General features: G+C 52.8%; 4 protein-coding genes across 48 annotated transcripts; 3 read left to right on the top strand and 1 right to left on the bottom strand.

The window, feature by feature from the left end:
• The first annotated feature begins 931 nt into the window (after positions 1–931).
• Positions 932–12,350, top strand: DCAF11 (DDB1 and CUL4 associated factor 11). Of its 45 annotated transcripts, none has more exons than XM_070273079.1 (18): positions 932–1,000; positions 2,856–2,972; positions 4,385–4,449; positions 4,551–4,607; positions 4,689–4,918; positions 5,810–5,937; positions 6,180–6,307; positions 6,574–6,638; positions 7,209–7,309; positions 7,518–7,664; positions 7,852–7,906; positions 8,263–8,331; positions 8,689–8,746; positions 8,834–9,019; positions 9,451–9,604; positions 10,023–10,175; positions 11,274–11,380; positions 11,478–12,350. In XM_070273079.1, the coding sequence occupies exons 5-18, from the start codon at positions 4,764–4,766 to the stop codon at positions 11,610–11,612; spliced, it is 1,641 nt and encodes a 546-aa protein (XP_070129180.1). In that variant the 5' UTR covers positions 932–1,000; positions 2,856–2,972; positions 4,385–4,449; positions 4,551–4,607; positions 4,689–4,763; the 3' UTR covers positions 11,613–12,350. The 45 variants fall into 45 exon arrangements, with proteins under 45 accessions (XP_070129180.1, XP_070129209.1, XP_070129155.1 ...); XM_070273108.1 differs by having other exon boundaries at positions 934–1,000; positions 4,712–4,918; XM_070273042.1 differs by having other exon boundaries at positions 944–1,000; positions 4,684–4,918.
• A 2,786-nt stretch (positions 12,351–15,136) lies between these two features.
• Positions 15,137–16,654, top strand: FITM1 (fat storage inducing transmembrane protein 1). Its single transcript, XM_001918360.6, has 2 exons — positions 15,137–15,616; positions 16,017–16,654. Exons 1-2 carry the CDS (start codon positions 15,351–15,353, stop codon positions 16,627–16,629), a joined length of 879 nt encoding a protein of 292 aa, XP_001918395.3. The 5' UTR covers positions 15,137–15,350; the 3' UTR covers positions 16,630–16,654.
• Positions 16,655–18,590: 1,936 nt separating this feature from the next.
• PSME1 (proteasome activator subunit 1) lies at positions 18,591–21,481 on the top strand. The gene is made up of 11 exons (XM_023622950.2): positions 18,591–18,892; positions 19,496–19,528; positions 19,656–19,718; positions 19,841–19,951; positions 20,040–20,085; positions 20,205–20,302; positions 20,547–20,615; positions 20,698–20,765; positions 20,872–20,926; positions 21,001–21,087; positions 21,260–21,481. Exons 1-11 carry the CDS (start codon positions 18,854–18,856, stop codon positions 21,338–21,340), a joined length of 750 nt encoding a protein of 249 aa, XP_023478718.1. The 5' UTR covers positions 18,591–18,853; the 3' UTR covers positions 21,341–21,481.
• On the bottom strand, positions 21,480–23,605 carry EMC9 (ER membrane protein complex subunit 9). The gene is made up of 5 exons (XM_001918328.5): positions 23,250–23,605; positions 23,034–23,110; positions 22,061–22,130; positions 21,877–21,971; positions 21,480–21,716 (listed from the first exon to the last, which is right to left on the bottom strand). The coding sequence occupies exons 1-5, from the start codon at positions 23,445–23,447 to the stop codon at positions 21,536–21,538; spliced, it is 621 nt and encodes a 206-aa protein (XP_001918363.3). The 5' UTR covers positions 23,448–23,605; the 3' UTR covers positions 21,480–21,535.
• Positions 23,606–24,304: the final 699 nt, after the last annotated feature.

The following is a 24,304-nucleotide window of genomic DNA, read 5'->3' on the forward strand; positions in this document are numbered from 1 at the left end:
GATTCTGTCAATTCGAATAACATTGAATTACATGCCCTGAGGTTCCAGATAGATGATAAAAAATAGTTAACACATTTTAATTAACCTTTTTATTTTAAAATAAAACACAGATACAGAAAACCATACAAAACAAATAGAATATAGCTTAGTAAACTAATATAAAGTGAACACCGTTAAAACCATCACCTAGAGAAAGAAACAGAAATTTGCCAGACACCCAAAATACCCCCCCCCAACCATGTTCTTCATCTTCATCACAGCCCGCCCTTCCTGGCATAAATGGATACCATGGTGTGTGTGACTCACTTCCTTGCATTTCCTTTTTTAATCCTTATTAATGCTCAAATTGTCCCATCCTTGTCTGTGAGAGCTGGGCTCCTGAGTCCCTTTGACATCACCCCGACAGTGTTTGCTGGCCTCTTTGCTCTCTGGTAAGATAAGCTATTCCACACTCATCTTGTGCATTTTCTGCCCCAGACTTGGAATGAGCCATTTCTCCAAGCTCTGGTTTCTTACCAGCGGAAATGGTATTTTCAGATCCGGGTGGTAGGAGTGTTCATTGCTCCTGGCTTGGTCATTGTTTCTCAACCTTTTTGGTGGATAGGGATATGAAGATAAAACACCTTATAAATTCATTCTGATAGCTCCTATTCAAACTCAAGGCTAAAGGGTTTCTAACTTCTATATCACATCAGTACCTCCCATCCACCACACAAAAATATTCTGGTTCTCAAGGACACAGGACTTGAGAGTATTAGAAATGCCATGATTACTCAATTGCCTTATAGTCAACACATTTTAAGGCCTGGGTAAATTAGCATACTTCCCCCTTTCCTTCTATACACAGAAGGCTAAAAGAAGATAATGTATAAATAAACACATGTCATGAATCACTTTGGAACACAGAACTTTCCCTGTGTTGCCCGGAACTGTACACGTGTCCCAGGAGCTCTGTGCAGTCACCAGGCTAGGCGCTGGAGCGGCCCAGAGGGAGGACAAGGTTAGCCAGAAAAAGAAAAATTTGCTTTCCTTCTTTCTTCTCTAGCCCAGCCCGCCACCTAGTGGAGATGCTGATGAGCAGGAAACAGCCCAAAGCAGGTCAGACAGGAAGTCAACTAGCTGACATTTACTTAGCACTTACCAGGACCCTCCCAAAATGGGTGCTGAAGGTAGAAAAATTCTCTGTGGCTTTAAGTGTAGCTGGAGAGAGTAGCGGCTGCCCAAATGAAAAGCACTTTACAAATCGTCACCAAGCAACATGCCAAATTTCAAAATCAGGAGAGGGAAGGCCCACAGAGTTTAGCAAAATGACTTAATTATAACTATTTTTAAAGAAATACCATTTTATTTCAATGGAACACATACTATATCCTAAGCCACAAATGCTCATATACATTTTAAAAATATTATGTCACAAGTGACATAATCAAAGCCATAGGCTTAAAAATCTTTTACATACAAAAAAATCAATCAATGGATCCAGAGAGGAAATCCTATATTCTTAAGCGTTCAATTTGATGTTAAGATTCATGTCAGTCACAAAATCTCAGATCTTTTTTAACATTTACCATGACTTTTAAATGTTTTATTCAATAATGTACAAGTTCCCTATTTCAAAGGCTTGAATTTAGATTTTACTCAGTTTTAAACTGAATTTGTAAGTGGTAAGGAGGAGAAGAGGCTAAGGAGAAGAAGAAAGCGGTAACCAAAAAATGCATTATTAAGGAGATGAGTTTAACAGAAGCTTTTGTTTTTTGTGGACTTCTGGTGCTCAAATGGTATTAGGCATAATGCTTTGTTCATCCTATACATCTGTCCTTAGTTCGTGCAAGTCCTTCTCCATTTTATTATTTGTTTCATGACATAATGAGCCTGGGTATTTTTACACTTTTTTATGAAAAATTGAAACCATATTGTTTTTGCATCCACCACAACATGTCACCAGAAGAACTGACTACCACCTTTTTCTAAACCTCACAATGTAACTTACACAATTTCCCATGACATAAAAATAGAAGACTACAACGTCATTTTAATGGCTGCCTGGTACTTCTGTGTCCACCATGTGGACCATAATTTATTTAACCAATCCCCTTCACCCTCCATATTGTAGTATATTTGGATCTATCTTGTTTCCAGTGTTTTACTATGATCAATAATTGCTGAATAGAAATCTTTATGCTAGATTTAGCATATCCATCCAGGCTAGATTCCTGGAAATGGTACCAATGGGTGGAGAGAAAGGGAGTCTGAGTGGTAGTGACAAAGTTTCCCCCAGATAAGAAATTATCCTGGGAAGGTGTGGAGGTGGAAACAAGCAAGGAATTTATGGGCATATTTGTTTGGCTGAAGTAACATAACACCAGGCTGGTAAAAAACAGACACAAATTTGGAAATTTGTATTTGCAAAAATAAACAAGAGCGAATCACTTGCTGGCTCTTAAGAACTAAATGCTATTAGAGGAGAGTTCTTCCAGCGGATCAACTAGACGAGACATGAAGTAATTACAGTTTGATTTGGGGTGGTAACTGTGAAAACAACCTCAACTGATTAGCTAAAGAATATACAGTACTTGAATTTAAAGGGCAAAGAGGAGGGAAAGATCATCTTTTAAAATGATTCCAGATTTTCCAGGCTGGATAACCCCAAAATCACAGAACGCTAAGGTCTCAATAAATGTTATAGAGCACAGATAGTAAGTAATCTGGCAGTAAGAAACGGGTGACCGGCAGAACTGGCTACATAAGAAGTAGAGCCCAGATCAAGATGAAAATGCGGGGTGCTCGTTCAACACTTGAGAATTTCAAGGCGGCGATAGCACAACATTACACCAAGTACGGGTTCGACTGCACAGGTCGCATGCCCATGCAGCCGGCGCTGATGACCAGAGATGATAAGCTCCGGTCTAGCGGTCTAGAGATCAGGAGACTACACCCGAAGGACTGGCCACACCCTCGCCTTCCCGGGAAGAGTGAGTCCCAGACGGGGGGCCCAGGGGAACCGAGAGCCCTCCCTGCCCTCGGGGGCCTCTGGGAGGGGACAGCTCGGAGCACTTGTAAGGGAGGGCGGCCCCGGGGAGCGAGGTGCAGCTTGGACCCCGGGCCTTTGCACCCAGCACAGCGAGGTCACTGGGCGAGGATCCCGGGACGTGGCAAGTCCTGGCCTTGGACTCAGCCCGGTTACTCATAAACCGAGGAGGGGGTAGGAGGCGACGCGTGCCCTCCCCTAACCAGTGGCCAGGGGCGGAGAGGAATCGCGGGGACAGAAGGTCTAGGGAAGGTCTGCAAATCCCAGAGGGCCCGGGGAACGTCTAAGGGGAACTGCCAGAACTCGGGAGGCCGGTGGAGACCCGGGCTGTGTTAGGGAGCGTCTACAAAGACAGCGGAGGGAAGCCAGGGGTCATCTAAAAAGTTGCTAAAACGGTGAAGGGGAGGTCTAGACTGGGCGGTCCCCACAAGAACAAGGCTTCTGGCAGTTAAACCCGGAAGGGAGGGTGTGGAGGTCTAGGTCCCCATCTGTGACAGGAACACACCCCAAAGGCGCCGGGCACCCCTTGGGGCAGGTCCTACGGAAGCTGCAGCCTGTGAAAGCAGGAAGGATGGGAGGGAGGGGGGAGTCGGAATGACCCTTAGAGATCGTCTGAAAAGTGCGAAGCCAAATGAACTTTAGAGGCTGACGGCAAATTGTAGCCCTCGCTAACACAGCTCTCGGTAGAGAACCACCAACTTCTTTTGTAAGCCCCGCTGTCAGCCGTGAAGTCTAGTTCCGGGGTCTCTGATTCAGGAAGTAGCCAGTTCCCCACTTACTCCTAAGGAGCGAACGCCGCTCCACAGTCGCGCACTTTCTACTCCCTTTACACCCCTCACAAACTTTCTCCCGCCCACCTGCCAATCACCGTGCTCCTCTGTCCAGTTAGCGGGCCAAGGGGGCGGGGCCATCAGGGGCGTCGCGTGACGTCTAACAGTCCGCCGGCCGGGAAGCCGGGAGGTACGTGACGAAGGCGGCGCGTGACGGCGGAGCGGTTGGCCGACGCTGCGGCGGCAGTCGGCGTAAACAAGGCCTCGCGCCGCTGCGGGTCCTGCGACAGCTCCTGGCTGGTGGGTGGTCTCGCGCGGGGCGGTAACCGCCGGCTTCAGTGGGAGGTGCTTCTCGGCTTCCTCCCTGCCTCCCCCTGGGCGTACACACCCCCGGCACACCACGTGGGCGTGAGGCAAGGGAGGAGGGGGTGTTAGGCCGAATGCTAACCTCATTGGTTGTCTCTGCTGCCGGCTTTCGCAAGAGAGCGCTCTGATTGGTCGGTAAGGGGGGCGTCGGGGGTCTTTGAGTTCTAAGTCTTCTAATTGGCTAGATGAGATAAGCTAATGAGGCGCTTTCTTCCGCGAGGGGTTTTGATTGGTCGGCCAGAGAGGTTACCTGGGAATCCACCCCCCCGCCAGGGACTTTGATAGGTGAGTTTGAGGTAGAGAACTGAGAAATTCTTCTTCAAAGGATTCTCATTGGTGAGCTAGGGTAGCGCCCAGGCTTCACTCTTTCCTTTTTTGCTTGGCAGGATTGGGAAAGGTTTGTGTTCCCGAAGCCTTGGGAGTTGTCACAGACTGAAGAGAAGGTACCTCAGTCCCTAGAAAGGGTCGCCCTCCTAGAGAGAGCTACCGCCCTATCTCAGGACACCCTGGTATTTCTAGAGCAGGCTTTGCTTTCACCAAACCCAAGGAAGTGACAGGAGGAGTCCCTACGCAGAACCTAAGGATGCTGTGACCAGAAGATGGGATCACGGAACAGCAGCAGCGCAGGAACTGGGTCCGGAGACCCCTCCGACGGCTTGCCCCGAAGAGGGGCTGGCCTGCGTCGGAGTGAGGAAGAGGAAGAGGAGGATGAAGATGTGGATCTGGCCCAGGTACTGGCCTATCTCCTCCGCAGGTAACTTTCCCTCTGGTGTGTCGCCACCAGGCGCCACCACAGCCCCTTGATCCCAACTCCAGGCAGGGGAGTTACAGAGGATAGAGAATGGGATTAGCCCAGGACAGCTGTTCTGTTTGAGCAGAACGCTCATGGCACTCAGCACCATACCCAGTAAGAGCGGTTCTTGCCCAGAGAGGGTCACCAGGATGACTCGCTCTTGTGTTTGAGAGGACCGTTCAGGGGAGCCTCTCTAGCGATGACTACACAAATGTCATCTATTTTCCAAGTAAGTAAAAAAAAAGGGGAGGGGGGACCTGGTGGGAAAGGAGTGATGTAAAGGGTGAGAGAAAAGTTGGGAGGTGGGTGTTGAACTTTAGTGACGTTATCGACATGTGGTATGAGGCCATGTGGATTTACTTGAAAAACAAGTTTAAATTAATCTAACACTTGCCCTGTTCTTGAGGAAAGAATGCTTTGAGGGAAGTGACCACCAGGAATTGACTGGAGAAGGGTGCAGCTGCCTTTTTTTCTTAGCTCTGGCTCCTTGGGGAGAAGACAAGAGTGGGGATCCCTTCGGAATACTGTTTTCTGTGCTGGACTCCTCAGGCTGAGGCTCAGCAGGAAACGCTCTCACAATTTTTAGCTCTCTGGGAAGTCAATTTAGAAGGTCTGTCAACCTCCACGCAATATTGGGGTTCTCTACTCCTGCTGTAAGAGTGAGAATTAGTTTCCTACTGCATGTTATAGGAGACTGAAAATAATAGCCAACGTCTGGTCAGCCTCAAACCTCAAAGTGGGGACGGTATGAGGGTCTGAGTACCAGGTGGTCTAAGCTGGATAGCCATTGACCCTGAATTTGGTAGGTTTGGGGAAGGGATCCTCTCCTTTATCGTGGGGGTCTCTTCACAGAGGCCAAGTGAGGTTGGTGCAGGGAGGAGGTGCAGCAAATTTACAACTCATCCAGGCCCTCTCGGACTCGGAGGAAGAGCATGACAGTGCCTGGGATGGTCGTCTCGGGGACCGATACAACCCACCCGGTAAGAGGAATGGCAGACCGAGACCCTAACATCAGAAGACTTTCCTTAGAAAACCTCTTTTTTTAAAATTTTGGCAAAGAGCAATAGGTTAAGTTGAAAGAAGATGAGGTGATTCAGGGAATGAGGGAGTCCTTGCAGCCCCAGTAGATTAAGCCACATTGAGTGCACTTGGGGGCACAGTTCTGCTGACTGTCCTCTGGGGCTGGAAGACCTAAGATGAAACTTCTCCTTGGTACTCACAGTGGATGCAACCCCTGACACCCGGGAACTGGAATGCAATGAGATCAAGACGCAGGTGGAATTGGCCACAGGGCGGCTGGGGCTTAAGCGGGCAGCCCAGGAGCACAGCTTTCCTCAAATGCTGCACCAGGTAGGCCTCTCCTCCTCCAGTCAACCCGGCAGCAGGCCTGTCCAGGTAGCCAGAAGCTCTGTCAGCCCCAGAGAAGAGGGAAGTAAACTTTCCAAGGAAGCCTCAAGGTCTGGAGCTGGAGAGTTCTCAGCCAGCCTGCATCGGAGCTTGGTGGGACATACCACTGTGTGTGGTGTCCATTGCTGTAGCAAAGCAATATCTCTGGAGGAGGGGGCTTGGTGTGGCTGCTGTTTCTGCTAGCAATATTCCCCAATCCCTTCCTTTAGAGAGAACGGGGCCTCTGCCACCGGGGAAGCTTCTCCCTTGGAGAACAGTCTCGAGTGATGTCTCAGTGAGTATGGGGCTGCTGGAGAGATTCTAAGGGCCAGATAGGTCTTATCCCATAAATTTCAAGGGATAGTGTTAGAGGATCCTCAGGGATATTAACGTTAGTGAAATGGGGTTGAAACCTTGAGAGTAAATAAAGTAGAAAAGTATAGAAGTTGAGGGGCCGGCCCAGTGGCCGAGTGGTTAAGTTCGCGTGCTCTGCTTCAGCGGCCCAGGGTTTCGCCAGTTCGGATCCTGGGCGTGGACATGGCACCACTTATCAGGCCATGCTGACGTACGGTCCCACATACCACAAGCAGAAGGACCTACAACTAGAATGTACAGTTGTGTACTGGGGGGCTTTGAGGAGAAGAAAAAAAAAGAGTTGGCTCAGATGTTAGCTCAGGTGCCAATCTTTAAAAAAAAAAAAAAGTATAGAAAGTGAGATGATGACAGAGTGAAAGAGAGGGGATTGTACCCAAAGCCAAAAGGGAAGAATGCGCTTGTCCTCACAACAGCTCTGTTAGGATTCTGCTCACTGGGACAGTCCTCATCCTGAGCTCCCTTCACCCTTGCTTTCTCTCTGCTTTCTCAGCTTCTTGCCCAATGATCTGGCCTTCACTGATACCTACTCTCAGAAGGCTTTCTGTGGCATCTACAGCAAAGATGGTCAAATCTTCATGTCTGCTTGCCAAGGTACCAGACCCTGGTCCTACAAACTTCCCTGGAACAAGGAACGTTCCTCCTGCCTGAGGCTAGAAAGCCCCAAACCCAGGGAGCTCAGACCCTGGCTTAGAGATGCTTAGCCAGAGTACAATTCACAGATGCACTGAGTGAGAGTGGTCTGATCTAGGGAGGATTGAGGAGGATGTTCCCTAATTCTGCCTGATCCCCATTTACACAGACCAGACAATCCGACTGTACGACTGCCGGTATGGCCGCTTTCATAAATTCAAGAGCATCAAGGCCCGGGATGTAGGCTGGAGCGTCCTGGATGTGGCTTTCACCCCTGATGGGAACCACTTCCTATACTCCAGCTGGTCTGATTACAGTGAGTATGCCCCAGCCTTCCAGTATCTTTCTAGCTGGGACCTGAGGTCTCCAGATGCCCGTCTCCTCTGAGCCAGGACTCCACGCCATCTCCTGGGAAGGTTACTTTCAGAGCTGACATCCTTGCCCTTTGTTCCATCTCCCTCCTGCAGCCCTGAAAGATTCTTGTTTCTCTTGCTTCTTTTAAGTTCATATCTGCAACATCTACGGGGAAGGAGACACACACACTGCCTTGGATCTAAGGTACTGGCTTCCCTTCCTGGTCAGACTCATCAGAAACTTCTCAGCGAAGGCTCTCCAGGAGCAAACCTCTTGAACTGAGACTCCTGCTTAAAGGGAAAAGTACACTGGTTGCCAGTTTCTCTGTGTGGATTCCTGGGAGGGAGCCACCCATCCTGTCAGCCCAAGGACCAGGGTAAAATTGATGGTTGCAGGATTATTTCTGGGTTCTCACTGAGATGATCCACATTCTGGCACGTGTTGGCAGGACTTCTTTCTCCCCTTAGAAGTGTGCCTTGCAACCCACGTCAGATTCTGTGTAGATTGTCAAAGGCTAGAGGAAAGTCCACTTAACCTGGCTTCTTCTTTGCTCTTTTCAGGCCAGATGAGCGTCGCTTTGCTGTCTTCTCCATTGCTGTCTCCTCCGATGGACGAGAAGTGCTAGGAGGGTGAGTGTTCGGAGGACGTCTCCCCCCATTAGTGAGGTAGGAGTTCTCCCAGAGACCAGCTCTGCTGTAACAGAGTGGGCACAGGACACCCCTCCCCAGGCAGCTGGAGAACAACTAGCCCTGCTCCAAGGGCAAGGTTAACGACTTGTTTCACCTCTTGCTTACCATTTCTCCAGCGTGAGATGGGAGGTCTCAACCCTCCTTGCAAACACAGCTAACTCTTCTCCCACCTCCTGTATAAGAAAAGACAAGCGCTTGCCCTGCAGCCAGTTTCTCAAGAGGGACTTGTCCAGAACGCACATAGCTTTGGTCCTCTCCAACCTGGCTCAGGGACCCTCTTTATCCCTTTCCTTTCAGGGCCAATGACGGCTGCCTGTATGTCTTTGATCGAGACCAGAACCGGCGCACCCTTCAGGTATTGCTCCTGAGACTTAGGGCCTCTGCCTCCTGGTCCTTGGCCTCGAAGAAGACCTAAAGGTATCCTGGCTTCCTTCTCCCCTAGATTGAGTCCCATGAGGATGATGTGAATGCAGTGGCCTTTGCTGACATAAGCTCTCAAATCCTGTTCTCTGGGGGTGATGATGCCATCTGCAAAGTGTGGGATCGACGTACCATGCGGGAAGATGACCCCAAGCCCGTGGGTGCACTGGCTGGACACCAGGATGGCATCACCTTCATTGACAGCAAGGTAGGCAGGGAGACAGGACTGCATAGCCAGGCTGCTAAGGTTCCTGTTGTCCAGGAGGGCATCAAAGGTGTGGGACCTTGCCAAGCTCCTTATCAGCCAAGGTTTGCAAGAGCTGGAGTTTAGGGAAAGGTCTTAAGCCAGGAAACATGAGACGCATCGGTACCCACCAGTTGCAGGGCAGGGCTTTCTGTAGAAGACATCTACTCCAGGACAGAATAGGAGGCCCAGCCAGTGCCCTGGGCAAAGAAGGGGAAACTTAGCCAGGGGTAGGATCTGTGGTAGAAAACTGATGGTGAGCTCGCCTGGATGAAGGAGGCAAGCACAGTCAGAGGCCTGGAGTTCTCACCCCTCAACTGGAGAACGGGAGCCGGACTGACAGACCCTGACTTCTGCAAACTCTGACGCTTCATTATCCATCTTGGGATTGACAGGGTGATGCCCGGTATCTCATCTCTAACTCCAAAGACCAGACCATCAAGCTCTGGGATATCCGACGCTTTTCCAGCCGGGAAGGCATGGAAGCCTCACGCCAGGCTGCCACACAGCAAAACTGGGACTACCGCTGGCAGCAGGTGCCCAAAAAAGGTGAGAGTGGAAGGTGGAACCTGAGGTCTGGAGAATGAAGAGTTTGGGGTGGTAGTTAAAATATTGAATGCCTGGCATGGACATGCAGATGTGGCTGTAGCCTGGAGCTGAGTCCTGGAACCCTCTCCCCACTCCCCCTTGCCAGGCATTAACTCTTTGTTTGCTGCACCATGGGAGAGCCAGGGGTCCCACAGCTGGGGACTGGGGATCACTCAGAACCAACCAATGCAAAAGTATTTCAGTATCTTAACAACCTGCAGAGCCCTGTTGGTGAATATCAGCTGACCGTTAGCTGGGGAAAGAGCCACCAGTTGGGGATTGGAAAGGCGATTGTCTGTGAGCATCGATCTTTGCTAAGGACTGGGGATACAGGAGAATCCAGACTCTGACCTAGGGCTCTCCCTTCATCCCTACTCAGCCTGGCGGAAGCTGAAGCTCCCTGGGGACAGCTCCTTGATGACCTACAGGGGCCACGGGGTGCTGCACACCCTCATCCGCTGCCGATTCTCCCCCACTCACAGCACGGGCCAGCAGTTCATCTACAGTGGCTGCTCTACTGGCAAAGTGGTCGGTAAGGATTGTGTCAGCACAGGGGCCTCGAGAAGGGCAGGAAGGTTTCTCTGGCCTTCCAGCTGTAACCCCACCAGTGACCACCTTGAAACACCCAGGGGCGACTACAAGTGGGATTTAATTTGGCTTGGAGTGGAGGAGGCTTACCCAGAGAAATAGAAAACATTCTGTCCATCAGCATTGTAAATTAAGAGAAGGAACATAGAATTCTCGTCAGTAAATATGATAGATTACCAAAAATATGCTTCGTTCTGTTTTTTAGCTAGTCAGGGAAAGAGACTGCAGAGATAAAAAGAAAGACCCAAAAAGACAGCAGCTAGTAGTAAAGGACAGACAGCCACTGAAGCAGGACAAATGCATGAAAAGAAACACAAACACAGCTACAGATATAAGGAGCCCAAGTCAGTGCCCTGCCTGCCGAGGCAGGCACTCAGACGGAGCCCCATCCATAAAGAGAGAAAGATGCAGCCCCGGCCAGATACCGAGCAGGAGCTTCACACACCTATGGAGACAGCCTGTTGTTCACTTTTGTGGTGCCTTCCATATCTTGTGGGCTTTTTAGAAAATTGCTGCTGGGTCTGGCCTGGTGGCACAGTAGTTAAATTCACACGTTCCACTTTGGTGGCCCACAGTTCGCTGGTTCAGATCCCAGGTGTGGACCTATGCACCACTGCCAGGCTGTGGCAGGCATCCCACATATAAAGTAGAGGAAGATGGGCACAGATGTGAGCTCAGGGCCGGTCTTCCTCAGCAAAAAGAGGAGGATTGGCGGCAGATGTTAGCTCAGGGCTAATCTTAAAAAAAAAAAAAGAAAGAAAATTGCTGCTAAAAGCTTTAAAGCCACATGGCATTTTCTTAACTGTAGACCCTGTGAAATTTAGCTCAGGCTCAGAGATACCCAAACTCGGCTAGAGCATACCCTCAACCTGAGGTAGGGAAAAAGAAGAGAAACTGAGGAATGACACCATCCTCTGGTGTGGGCTTTGCTCCCTGGGAGAGTGGGACGTTGCCTAGGAGACACGGTGCTGTTCAGGGAGAGATGAGGGGTGGTTAGAAGCTCCTCTGGCAGCCCTTGTCCACTCTGGCCTTTCCTGGACAGTGTACGACCTCCTCAGCGGCCACATCGTGAAGAAGCTGACCAACCACAAGGCCTGCGTGCGTGATGTCAGTTGGCACCCCTTTGAGGAGAAGATTGTCAGCAGTTCGGTGAGGTTATGAGGGTTAGGGGGGTGACTGTGTGTCTGGGACTTGGACCTGGGAGGGGGCAGCACCCCCTGACTACTTGCCATCTTCTGCCCTGCAGTGGGATGGGAACCTGCGTCTGTGGCAGTACTGCCAGGCTGAGTACTTCCAGGATGACATGCCAGAGTCCGAGGAACGCCCCAGCACCCCTGCTCCAGTGCCCCACCCCTCTACAGCCTTTTCCTCGCCCCAATAGGCCTGACCTCCAGCCTCATACATGAGTGAGCCTCTTGACAAGCTCTCCGCCTCCTCCTTCCTTTCTCCCTTCTGGGGGATCTTCGGGAAATCACCGACATTGGATGGGGAGAAACAGAAGCCCAGGCTTCAGGGCCCCAGCAGAGCCCTGGAAGATCCTCCACGGGGGGCAGAGTGGTCTCAGGTGCTCACACCCAGTTGACTTGGGTCTCTATCTCTGGCCAGTTTCTGGCAGGACTGCCATTATCTGGGGTGTGGCCTTTGTCAGCAGGAGAACCGTCCTGTGTGTTTTTAATCATGTGTGGATGTTAAGTGTTAGCTCCTAGAGTAGATGCTTGGGGCCAGGTCTGAACTGAGCTGTCAGCCGGGCCCATTGCCCAGGACTTCACGTTGAGAATTAGACTGGCCAATCAGAGGGCCAGGCGTCCTGGCCTTTCTCCCAGAGGTCCCAATGGCTAGAGCTCTAGCCCTTTAGGGGAGGGTGGGATGGGTGAGGTGTGTCCTCGGCACCCTCCTTGGACGGGAATTGTGTCTTCTCTCTCCTATGTCTGGGTCTTTGGGGTAGGACAGGCTGTGGTGTGAGAGGCTCCGTGTGGCCCCACACAGGGCAGGCCCTCCCCTCCCAGCGTGTCCATCATGCTGGAGGCCAGCAGCTTCAAGGAGGGCTGTTGAAATAGGACTCCTTCGTCCTCTCAGCGGCTTTGGCTCCCTCAATAAACTCTCTGTGGGAACCGGCTCAGTATCTGTCTCTGTCTCCTTTTCTTTTTCCTGTCTGAGGTCTTTTATCCTCTCACCTCAAGGAAATAGTTTCAACAAAGCCTTCAGATATGCTCCTCTGTGGGAGAAAACATCCTTTTGATGCCCCAAGATGAAGGGGAACACCAAAATCATTTGTTAACTGAGATTTGCAACAGGCGGTCCCTGTCAACCTCAGAAACTTCCCAGCAAGTAGAAATCAAGATAGCAGGAAAAAAGCACATTTTAGATTAGAGCTCAGAATGCTCGCATCGGGCCGGCCGGGTGGTGCAGCGGTTAAGTTCACTCATTCCGCTTCTCGGCGGCCCAGGGTTCGCCAGTGCAGATCCCGGGTGCGGACATGACACTGCTTGGCAAAAGCCATGCTGTGGCAGGCATCCCACGTATAAAGTAGAGGAAGATGGGCATGGATGTTAGCTCAGGGCCAGTCTTCCTCAGCAAAAAGAGGAGGATTGGCAGTAGTTAGCTCAGGGCTACTCTTGCTCAAAAAAAAAAAAACTCGCATCAGCTCTGCTGTGGGGCCAGCCCTGGTGCTGGTCCAGTCTTCCAGAAGAAGTAGCCTAGAGCCAGAGAGAACCTGGTGGGCACTGAGGCCCGGCCCCGTCTGCCACTTCACACTCAGGACTTCCTCCCCCCTCACAGCCACCCTCTGACCAGGTGAGGAAGTGGAGATGTGCAGAGGTCAGGCAGCGCGCAGACAGACCGATGGTGTGGTCAAGAGGGGAGCCGGGCTTCACAGCCACCTCTGATCTGTCTTTCCCCATAACACCTCATTCTCTCTAAGGCAATTTTCAAACCGGATACTCACTTCTGGGGGTTCTCAAAGACATAGCAAGGGGTAATGGGGGTACCTATTTCACCGCAAAACAGGATACAAGAATAAATTGTCCAGATGCCCAGCCTCCATGTGTTCTCTCCTCCAGTTGATTTGCCTGGTGTGAAACTGTCATGCCAGGTCTCCTCCCCCTGCCCCCCGGCCCTTTTCACTCCCCTCTACCGCTTCACCCCAGAGATGCCACCCATCTCACCCAGACCCGTATTACCTCCAGGGCATCAGAGTTAGAGGCAAATTAAAATTATTAGTATCCTCAAAGCCTCATTTAATCAAGGCCCCAAGAACCATCCGTTCTCATTAAGATACGTCTCCAATACAATTTTAGTTTATTATTAATTATCAAAATGTGTGTAATGTTTGTTGCACTAATAATACATTTTGTACTACTTACAATATTATGAAAATTCAATTCAGAAGAAAAAATTTTTAACTTTTAGGGCGTTATGGTCACGGAATGTTTAAAAATTGTTTCAAATTATATACTTTTTTTTTTCAGAGAAGTGTGATCAATAAAAGACTTTCAGGCATAAAAACATATTAGGATAAATACTGTAGGGAAAGTAGAATAGAAATATAATTTCTGACTATTAAGGTCTTGTCACATGTTTTTTAAATGGATAATAGGTATATAATCACTGTAGTGTTTAGATTCCATTGGATATATTTAAAAAGTGATATAAATAGCTTTATTTTTGAATGTGAGTATGTACAATACACTGGAAATTATGTCCTTTGCAACTATTTAAAATTACAATGAAAATGTGTCTTGTCAACGTAAAAATGTGTGAGGGGTTCTGTTGGTCTTCATGCATAAGGTCCCTGAGCAGGATCTATGCCAAGGTTTGAGCTTTAGGATCTGCAAGGAACCCGATGGACTAATCCATCTCGATCAGTTTGCAGATGAGGGCCCCGGAGACCAAGGAGGGTTAGTTGATTTTCCCAGTGCCATACAGTTGGGCCTAGAACCCAGGTGTCCTTGCTTGCTCATTCCTTTCGCTACTTCCTGGACCTCCACTGTGCCCTGAAGTCCCACCACCAGTTTTGAAGAATGGGGAAGGAAGACAAAAGGGATCTCAAGACAGTTACTGAATAGCAGGGATATCCCTGGGGTAGGTTACTCTCCCCTCTGTGGCTCCAGCCCCAGTGGCCAGGCTGGGAGGCCAAGTCTTTTGTGCAGCTGAGGCCCAGGATAATTGATTGGATGTCACAACCTAAGGTCCATGGACTCCAGCCTGGGGGTTTTCCTTCTAGGGTCTCCTCCGCCCCCTCTCACCTGGGAGTAAACCTGATCTTTGGGGTTCTGAGAGTCCAGCCTGGGCCACCACCGTCTCATACAGTACACCTCCCCTGGGACACTTGAATTTCATCTATTGGCCATCATAATAAATATACCAAGGAATGGTCCCCCTTTAGATCTGATGTCTTGTGCATTGCACAACCACCACGGTTTACACAGCACTCCTGGGGCCAAACTAACCCCTCAGACCAGACAGGAGCTGGGGCTGGGCCAAGTCCCTGGGGTCACCGTGCACTAAAGTGGCTAACCCTGCTGATATGCCTCCCAGGCCTGAGTTGGACACAGTGCCATGCACAGCCATCTGCAGTGGTGGGCTCTCATGCTCAGAACTCAGGAGACAGGCTGGACCACACCAGTGATGAGGCAGACACAGATTTTTTTAATGACTACCAAGGTTTGGTTAGTTTTATCTTCCCGACCCCTGATTTCCCTGTGGAGCAAACACACAGTAAAGTTGGGGAGTGGTGGGGGTGACTGACCAAACAGAGGCAGACCCAAGCAGGCTGTGGACAAAGACAGCCCTGAACAGCAGGCCTGGCCCTGAAACATGAACTAGAACATGGTTGGAGCTGGGGACACAGACCTAAGAGGGTCAAGGGTACACAGGACTAACAAGAAAGGACACAGGCTGCTGTCAGGACACATACCCGAAGCTAGGACCCTGCTGAGTGGCAGCCCTCTGCCCTGGCCCCTCACTGCCCCCCGCCCCTCTCCCCCGCCTGCCAGCTGCCAACAGAACTCTGCTCTGTGTCTGCCACACCTGTCACTGCCTGTCCTTGTCCAGGGGGTGCCCCATCAGCCCCTCCTCAGCCGCCCAGCAGAGCAAGCAGTTAGTGGGGAGGGGAGGGAACATGGAGTGGGGGCCGGTGGTGGGGGCAGGGCCGGGGGCCGGGGCCCGAATCCGGGCAGTACTGGGCTGCCTGGTCAAGGTGCTGCTCTGGGTGGCCTCTGCTTTGCTGTACTTTGGAAGTGAACAAGCTGCTCGCCTCCTGGGCAGCCCCTGCTTGCGGCGCCTCTACCACGCCTGGTTGGCAGCAGTGGTCATCTTTGGGCCCCTTCTGCAGTTCCACGTCAACCCTCGGACTATCTTCGCCAGCCACGGCAACTTCTTCAACATGTGAGTCCACTCGAGGCTATGGGCACCAGCTCCCTGCGCTCTGGGAGCCTAGCTCCCTCCTGCAGCCTTCTGTCCTCCTGCCAGTCCGGACACTAAAAATAGGCTAGGAGGTTGAGGAGAAGGTCGGAGGAGGGGGAGGGGAACAATCATGGGGGTACAGGGGAAGGCAGGAGCAGAGCTGAAGAGGAAATGTGGCCCCTAGAAGGCTGAATGGCCTCTAAGAAGATGGCAAAGTTTAAGTGGATGGGGGGGTGGGAGGGTGGCAGGGCGGGGTAAGAGGGCACAGGAAACAGAGAACCAGTAATGATATGCAGGACTGGGGACACAGCCGCGATGGGAACACAGATCAGGGACACGGGGCTAAGAGGTCTCAGTAGCTTCCCCTCTTCTCTGCCCACAGAAAGTTTGTGAATTCAGCGTGGGGCTGGACATGCACCTTCCTGGGGGGCTTCGTGTTGCTGGTAGTTTTCCTGGCTACAAGGCGTGTAGCAGTGACTGCCCGGCACCTGAGCCGGCTGGTGGTGGGGGCAGCTGTGTGGCGGGGGGCCGGCCGGGCCTTCCTGCTCATTGAGGACCTGACGGGCTCCTGTTTCGAGCCTCTGCCCCAGGGCCTGCTGCTCCACGAGCTGCCCGACCGCCGCAGCTGCCTGGCGGCCGGCCACCAGTGGCGGGGCTACACCGTTTCCTCCCACACCTTCCTGCTCACCTTCTGCTGCCTGCTCATGGCCGAGGAAGCGGCAGTGTTCGCCAAGTACCTGGCCCACGGGCTGCCCGCCGGTGCGCCCCTGCGCCTCGTCTTCCTACTCAACGTGCTGCTGCTGGGCCTCTGGAACTTCTTGCTGCTCTGTACTGTCATCTATTTCCACCAGTATACTCACAAGGTGGTGGGTGCCGCCGTGGGCACCTTTGCCTGGTACCTCACCTACGGCAGCTGGTATCACCAGCCCTGGTCTCCAGGGAGCCCGGGCCACGGGCTCTTCCCTCACCCACACTCCAGCCGCAAGCACAACTGAAAGAAATAAAAACACATCAGGCCTGGCTCTGGCTCCTCTCATCATTCAGCTGGGGGGACCTAGAAAGGGTGGGATTGTTAGAAGGGTCTGGTGGTCCCAGGGAGGCTCCTCAGCCATTCCTTGCTTTCATCTACCTTGAATGTCCTGCCTTATGCTGGATCTCCATCCCTCCTGCTGTCCTTTCAGCCTCCTAGGCCCTGCACACTTCGAGCTATCTGGGGCTCTGATGTCAAGGAACGGTGCTGCCAGGGCAGATAACAGTGCCCTTAGGTAGGGGCAGCATTCCGGCTGATCAGGGGCTCCATCTCCAGCCTGGTTGATTCATTCTTCCTGCCTCCTCCACTGAACTCCATCCTCTGCCTTCCTCAGGGGCTGCCTATCTGGGCACCCTACTCAGGGACCCTTCCATCCCTGTCTTCCCCGTAGGGGGTCCAAGTGTGCTCCTTTATTTAACAGATGTTTATTGAGCCAAGCATAGTTCCACGCCTTGTGAACAAGAAAGACAAGGTTTCTGCTGTTTAGGGGCTTATGGCTTAATGGGGGAGGCAGATGATAAACACAAATAATAGCAAATTCTAGTATTGTGCTTACTATGTGCCAAGCACTGTTCTAAGTGTCAGTAAGTTCTTCATATAAGTTAACAGATTTAGCCCTCACAACAACACCACTATGAGGTAGGTTTGGTAGTATTCCCATTCTACACTTGTGAATACTAAGCCCCAGAGGTTAAGTAACTTGTTCACAGCTAGTTAATATCAGAGCCAGGACTATAAACCCAGGCAAAATGGGTCCCTTGTCTCTGCTCTAACCAGAGGCCAGCAAACTACAGCCCTCCTGTGGCCAGTTGTCGTATGACCTGAGAGCTAAGAATGGTTTTTGCATTTTTAATGATTGAAAAAATCAAAGAAGAATGATATTTCATGACACATGAAAATTACACGACATTCAAATTCCAGGGTGCATAAATAAAGTTTTATTGGAACCTAGACACACTTATTCATTTAGGCATAGCTGTTTGCCCGCTGCAACGGTAGAGTCAAATAGCAGCTACAGACACCATATGGCCCACAAAGCCTAAAATAAAACATCTGGCCTTTCACAGAAAAAGTTTGCCAACCTCTGGTCTAACCCACACTCTCCTCAAAAAATAAACTGACCAATCTGAGAGAGATAAGTGTTGTGAAGGTACTAAACATGCTGCTTTGTAATAGAGACACTTGGGGGGAGGTACTTTATAAAGGATGATGGAGAGAGTTCTCTCTGAAGAGGTGACATTTCCACTGAGAACCGAATGGCAACGTGAGGCAGGGGAAGGGTGTGTCAGGCAAAGTGATCAACAAGGGCAAAGACCCTGAGGTAGGAATGAACTAGCGACACTGACCGGGTTCGAAACAAATGGTAAGCCCAGATATTTGCAAGTGTAATAAAGGGGAGAAAGCAGTGGAAAGTGAAGTTGAAGGGGACCAGGTGCCGGGCAGGCCAGGCAGGCCTTATGCGCCAGGAGAGCCCTTTAGATTTCACTCTAAGGTCAACAGGAAGTCGAGAAAGTTTTAAGCAAGAGAAAGGCATAATCCCGTCGCTGTGTGGAGTGGGTTATGGAGGAGTGGAGTCCGCACGGGTCAGCAGGGAGCTGACTAGGACCTCGGTTGCGGTGGAGCCAGCGTCTGAATGTCACTGCGTGGGCCAGACGATGCCCGGGGAGCCAAAGGTCCACAACGGCAGGGCTAGGGAAGGGAGGCCAGGTCTTGCTCCATCTCTGAGGAAAGATGGAAGAGAGCCAGATAAGGCTTATCGCTGTCCCAGACAGAGCAGGGGAAGACAAGAGGCCGTGAGGAGTCAGGAGGCAGGGCGGTGGGAAGCGGGGAGGTGGGAAGCGGGGCGTGGGGAGGTGAGGAGGAGAAGGAAGGCGACGAAGGGGGAGGCCGGACGGGCAGAGGCAGTAGGGAGGCTGGAACAGGGAAGTGGGACGGGGAGGCGGGGCTTCGAGAGCGAGGTGGGGAGGGGAAGGGGGAGGTGGCCGAGCGCTGGAAACGCGCCTCTCCGGCTCTAGGGGGAGCCCCGTCTCGGCCGCCCGCCGCGCCTCTCTTCTCCGCCTGTCCCCGCCTCCCCTAGCACCTCCACTACCAGTCCGCAGGAAGGCCGTGCGGGGAGCCGGCACTGCTTTCGCTTTCCCTTCCCTGTGCCCGCTCCCTTCGCGCGCGGCGCCAGGCCCCCGGCCCCGGCCATGGCCACGCTCAGGGTCCAGCCCGAAGCCCAAGCCAAGGTGAGCGCTGCGGGGTCCAGGATGGGCCCAGTGGGGAGGCGTGGCCCCGAAAGCCTGGAAACATCCGCGACCCGGCTCCCCAGCCCCCGACTCTAATCACGGTCGGTCATCGGAGCCCACGTGAGCCTCGGTGCCTGGAGCACCTGAGCCCCGGGGAGACCGTCGAGGTCCGCCTGCAGGGGGAGGCGAGGCGGCCGAGGCTCAGCGGGGTGAGGTGAAGCGGAGAGCAGGCATGGAGGGGAAGTCCGCTGGCGCGGGGCCCGGGCCACACACAGACGGGCTGCGGGACCTGCCCTGCCACCTCGTGGCCTTTCCCACTGGGTGGGCCCTGGGACCCACTCCACAGGCCACTGCGTCCCTGCCCCAGTCGCAGAGGCTCTCCTACAGCCCTCCTCACACAGCCCAGGAGACCCGAGGGATCTCTTCTCACTTGAACCACTCGCGCTTCACTGCCAGGAATGTGCTCATCTCCCAAATCCAGCCCTACTAGGATCCACTCCACCCTCCCCAACCCCACGGGATCCACTCCACCCTTCCCCAGGTCAGGCCCTAAATAAACTGGCCATAAAGTAAGGTGTCTGAAGGGCTGCGTGTGTCCCACAGGTGGATGTGTTCCGTGAGGACCTGTGTTCCAAGGTAAGACCTGTGCCATCAGACCCCACCCCTACGCAACTCCCACTGCTAGCCCTTCCTTGCTTCCTGCCTTCCTGGGAAGGGCATTCCATTCTGACCCCCATTTCCCCCACCCCCACCTCACGCATAGACAGAGAACCTGCTGGGGAGCTATTTCCCCAAGAAGATTTCTGAGTTGGATGCATTTTTAAAGGTACTGGGGCAGGGCAGGGAACTAGAGAGTAGAGGCCAAGGGGAGAGTCTGGGGGGCCATGAAGTGAGGAGGTGAGAGGGATGCCCTTGCCTCCAGCCCTCCTCCCAACCTGCATGCACCAGGAGCCAGTTCTCAATGAAGCCAACCTGAGCAATCTGAAGGCCCCCTTGGACATCCCAGTGCCTGATCCAGTCAAGGAGAAAGAGAAGGAGGAGCGGAAGAAACAGCAGGAGGCAAGCTGGGAAGAGCTGGGAGGAGGGACCCAAGCATGGGGAAAATCAGCCTTAGGCCTGACTCCCAAGGACTCCTCTCTCCCTGCAGAAGGAAGACAAGGATGAAAAGAAGAAAGGGGACGATGAAGACAAAGGTACCCCTGTGGTGGGAAGGGACTTGAGTCTCACCTCCCAGGAGCTCCTCCCTAAGACTTCTCTTCCCTGCCCCTTACACAGTCCTAGCCATGTGACTGACCCATTGTCCACTCCCTAGGCCCTCCCTGTGGCCCAGTGAACTGCAATGAGAAGATTGTAGTCCTTCTGCAGCGCCTAAAGCCTGAGATCAAGGATGTCATTGAGCAGCTCAACCTGGTGAGCCCTCCCACTTCCACCCCAGGCTTCAGGCCAAACCCTTTGTCCTCCTTAGTCTCTGCCAGTTAGGGCATGGCATGTGGTAGGTCTTAACAGAGAGGGCACAGCCAGGGAAGCCAGAATTCCAGGCCCTGGGGCTCAGGATGGACCTGGCATACCTCTACCCACTGTGGGCAAGGAAGCAAAGGAACTTGGGAATTGTGTTGGCGGCTGATGTGGCTTTGATGCCATTCTCTTCTCCCAGGTCACCACCTGGTTGCAGCTGCAGATACCTCGGATTGAGGATGGGAACAATTTCGGAGTGGCTGTCCAGGTAAGAGCGCAGCCCCACTCCTCTGCCTCCTTTCCTCTAATCCATGCTGCTTTCCACTTTCCCCCTTGCATTCTTTCTCCAGGAGAAGGTGTTTGAGCTGATGACCGCCCTTCACACCAAGCTGGAAGGCTTCCACACGCAAATCTCCAAGTGAGTGACTACCCACCTGCACCCGCACGCACACTCTGCTTTCAGCTTGGACAGAGGCCTGGGCTCCCTCCTTCTTTTCCTCTCTACACCTGTCTACTTCCCACAGGTATTTCTCTGAGCGAGGCGATGCTGTGACCAAAGCAGCCAAGCAGCCCCACGTGGTAGGTGAGGCCCAGGTCAGGGTGCGTAGGGGGAAGGACACATTTGAAGTAGGCTTGACCCGGGTCTCCTGCAGGGTGATTATCGGCAGCTGGTGCACGAGCTGGATGAGGCAGAGTACCGGGACATCCGGCTGATGGTCATGGAGATCCGCAATGCTTATGTGAGGAGGCGAGGGCAGGGGTGGGCAGGAGCAGCTTCCCCAGGCCACCCACTCCCTGACCCTGCAGGCTGGGGGTGAAGGGTGTCAAAACTCGACCTCTCACAAGGCTAGAGATGGGGCACAGAGCCACTGGGGGCCAGCAGCTGACCCCCACTCCTCCCTGGCTCTGTAGGCTGTGTTATATGACATCATCCTGAAGAACTTTGAGAAGCTCAAGAAGCCCAGGGGAGAAACAAAGGGAATGATCTATTGAGAGCCTCCTCTCATTCTGCGATGGCTCCAGAAGAGACCTTTCTGCCATTTACAGGGGACTCCAGACCTTCCCCCACCTTCTGCCTGTTGGGGGTTCTCCCTCACCTTGCCTCGCAGGCACAATAAATATCATCATACCGTTGCCCATCAGCCCAAGTCTCTTTATTGGAGCCTGACCACCCACCCCGGCCCTGGCTCAGGTATTTCCATTGGTGGGACCAACCCATTGAGTGATTTGAGTGTTGAGCTGCTGGTTGGTCCAGTCCTGTCGGATGTCGTCGAGGTGGCAGTCAAAGTCCACAAGGTGCTGGTAGGCCCGGCCGTCTAGTAGTGCTCCCACCATGTGCCGTGACTCTTCCCAGTCCCTCCACATCACTCTGAAATAATAACCCCCATGGAGGTCAAACTCAGCAGGCAGTGGGGCCAGACACTTGGCAGATGTTAAGGTCTAGAGAAGGACCCTTGGGGCAGAACCAAGGACAGGAGGCCCAGGAGCTGTGGGCTTCCAAGAAGAGCTGGGAAGAGTGGGGCACTCACAAGTTCTTGTCCTTGGGGACCCAGCGGAGCCCGTGGTTCTCCAGGACGATGACTGGGGGGACATGAGGCTGAGGCACCAGTTTCTGATTATCCAACTGTGTGGACAAGGAAGGGCAGGTGAGGGTTTCAAGGATCCCCCTTCCTACTTTCTCTCCAACTCCCCACCCTGAAACCCAAGCCTCACCATAATAAGTACTGCATCAGGGAAGAATTCTGCAATCCGCCCAGCGATTTTCAAGGCCAGGGGCCCAGGGCTGTGTAAAGGGAAGATCAGAGGAGTGAGCAGCTGACTGTGGGCAACCCTGTGCATTTGAGCTGGGCCTCCTAGGTCTCACAGACGTGGGCACAGTGATGGCCTTTCCCTGTAGCTGGCCTGGGGGGGTCAGGCCTGCTTGATGCTTCATGCACGACAGCTTGGTGCTTGAGTGCTGTGAGGAACAGGTGCTCAGATGCTGATGATGAGAGTGGAAATCAAAAGTGGTCTTTTGGGAGTGTAATTTGGCATAACCAAACTGCATACTATACATATGCTGACCCAGAAATTCCACTTACAAAGAATTTACTGTAATAATAGGACAATGTCTGTAATAACAAAAAATAGGAAACAACCTCAATGTTTAATGTAAGGCATTAAATAAATCATGGTGCCTCCATATTTGTACTATATAGCTATACACTATATCCTATAGGGTAAGGTAGATCTTGCTTTAGAGATGGAAAGATGTCAGATATTAAGTGAGAAGAGAAAAACAAATTACACAACAGTATGTATAATTTGATCCAGAAACATGATTAATACGTAAGTAGAAAACTTTTTCTATACACAGAAAAAGAAATTTCCTTTTTTAAAGTTGCTAGTTGGGCTTCCTCTGTGTTCTTTCAACACCTGGGGAGCACCTCAGTTAAAGCAGGTGTCAGCCTGTTCCTATTGATACACAGTTATCCTCCCCACCCCCACGTCAGCTCCTCCAGGAAGCTCCTCTATATTTCTTTATCTTTCCTCACTCCAATACCCAGCCTAGTGTCTGGTGGACAGGCCTTGCTCCTAAGCATTTGATGAAGACAGATGGAAAGACTGACCAAGAGGGGTTCTCTTGACCGCCCCCCCCCCCCAAACCCATTACCGTTAGACTTCTGCTTCTGGCTACCCCACTCACCTCTGGTCGTCCAGAGCTGCATTGGCATGGTAGTACCCAGCCACTACCAGCCCGGCCTGCGCGCCCCACACATCCACCTGCCGTGGGAAAGGGCCATCAGTATCGAAATCGTGCCGCCCGCCCTGTGGGTGCGCACTGCTGCCAAGAAGCCGGGGATGGGCTTGGGCTAGGGGTGTTAGGGGATCGCGGCGGTCTGTGGGCGTCCAGCGGCGGCACCTGGTTGAGGGCGACCTCCAGCATGACGGACAGGGCCAGGTGGCTATGGAACAGGGGCACACAGTCGGTGAGGCACAGGCATTCTTCCGACCGCTGCGCCGGCGCCAGCAACAGCCCGTTGACCGCGGCGTGCGGATACCGGGCGGCATGCAGACACATCTTCACGTAGGCCCGGGCCGAGATCTCCACCTCCCCCATGGCGAGAGGAGCCCCAGCTCGCGTCCGCAAAGTTCCCTCTAGCGCCCCGGCGCCCTCCTTGGCCTTCCCCGTGCCCCCTCCCTTAGGTTCGGCAGTGAGGCTGACTCGGCTCGAAGGCAGCCCGCCGGCTCCGGGCGACCTCGGCCCCGACGCCCGGCCCCCACCTGGCCCGGCACGCCGGCGGTCCAGATTGCATGCTGCGGCGCCGAGCCCCGCCTCCGCCCGCCCCCAGCAGGCGGCCGCAGACCCGCGCCTGTCTGCGGGACCCAGAGCCTGCCGCTCCAAGCCAGACCGGCTTCTGGAGTCCCGCCCACGTGGTGATCTTTGATAGGCTTAGAGGTTCTGCTTTTGCCCAATCACCGGCCGCGTGCAGACCTGGCCCCAGCGAATTGGAAAGAACCCACAACTGTAAACTAAAGAGAACTGCCCGCACCCTGATTGGCTAGGCAGCCCGACTCCGGCTCTGGATTGCAGGATGGCTTCGTCTGTTCCCCGTGCCGCCCGCCCCCACCCCGCAGAGCCAGCGGGCGAAGCGCGCCCTGCGTCGTGTGTCCGGGAGCGGAGGCTCTTGGAGCGTGGGCGCGCAGCAGACCGCCTTGCTTCTGCTATGGAGTGAGTGGATTTGTACTCTAGACCGGCTCTGTCACTTACTAATGAGCTTTGCGACTACAGGGTATATGACCCTTAATGTAGTATCTGCAGAAATAAAGACGGCAATTGGCTGAAGGAGGGGAAAAAAGAACAAAAGGAGAAATTTACATGTAATTTCCTTCACCATAATGCCTTGGGAGCTCCCGGCACCCCCCACCCCCACTCCCCGACCCCCAGCCCTTGAGGAGGCCAACCATTCACCCTTA

This window comes from Equus caballus, chromosome 1, assembly GCF_041296265.1.
Source record: "Equus caballus isolate H_3958 breed thoroughbred chromosome 1, TB-T2T, whole genome shotgun sequence".
NCBI classification, from domain to species: domain Eukaryota; kingdom Metazoa; phylum Chordata; class Mammalia; order Perissodactyla; family Equidae; genus Equus; species Equus caballus.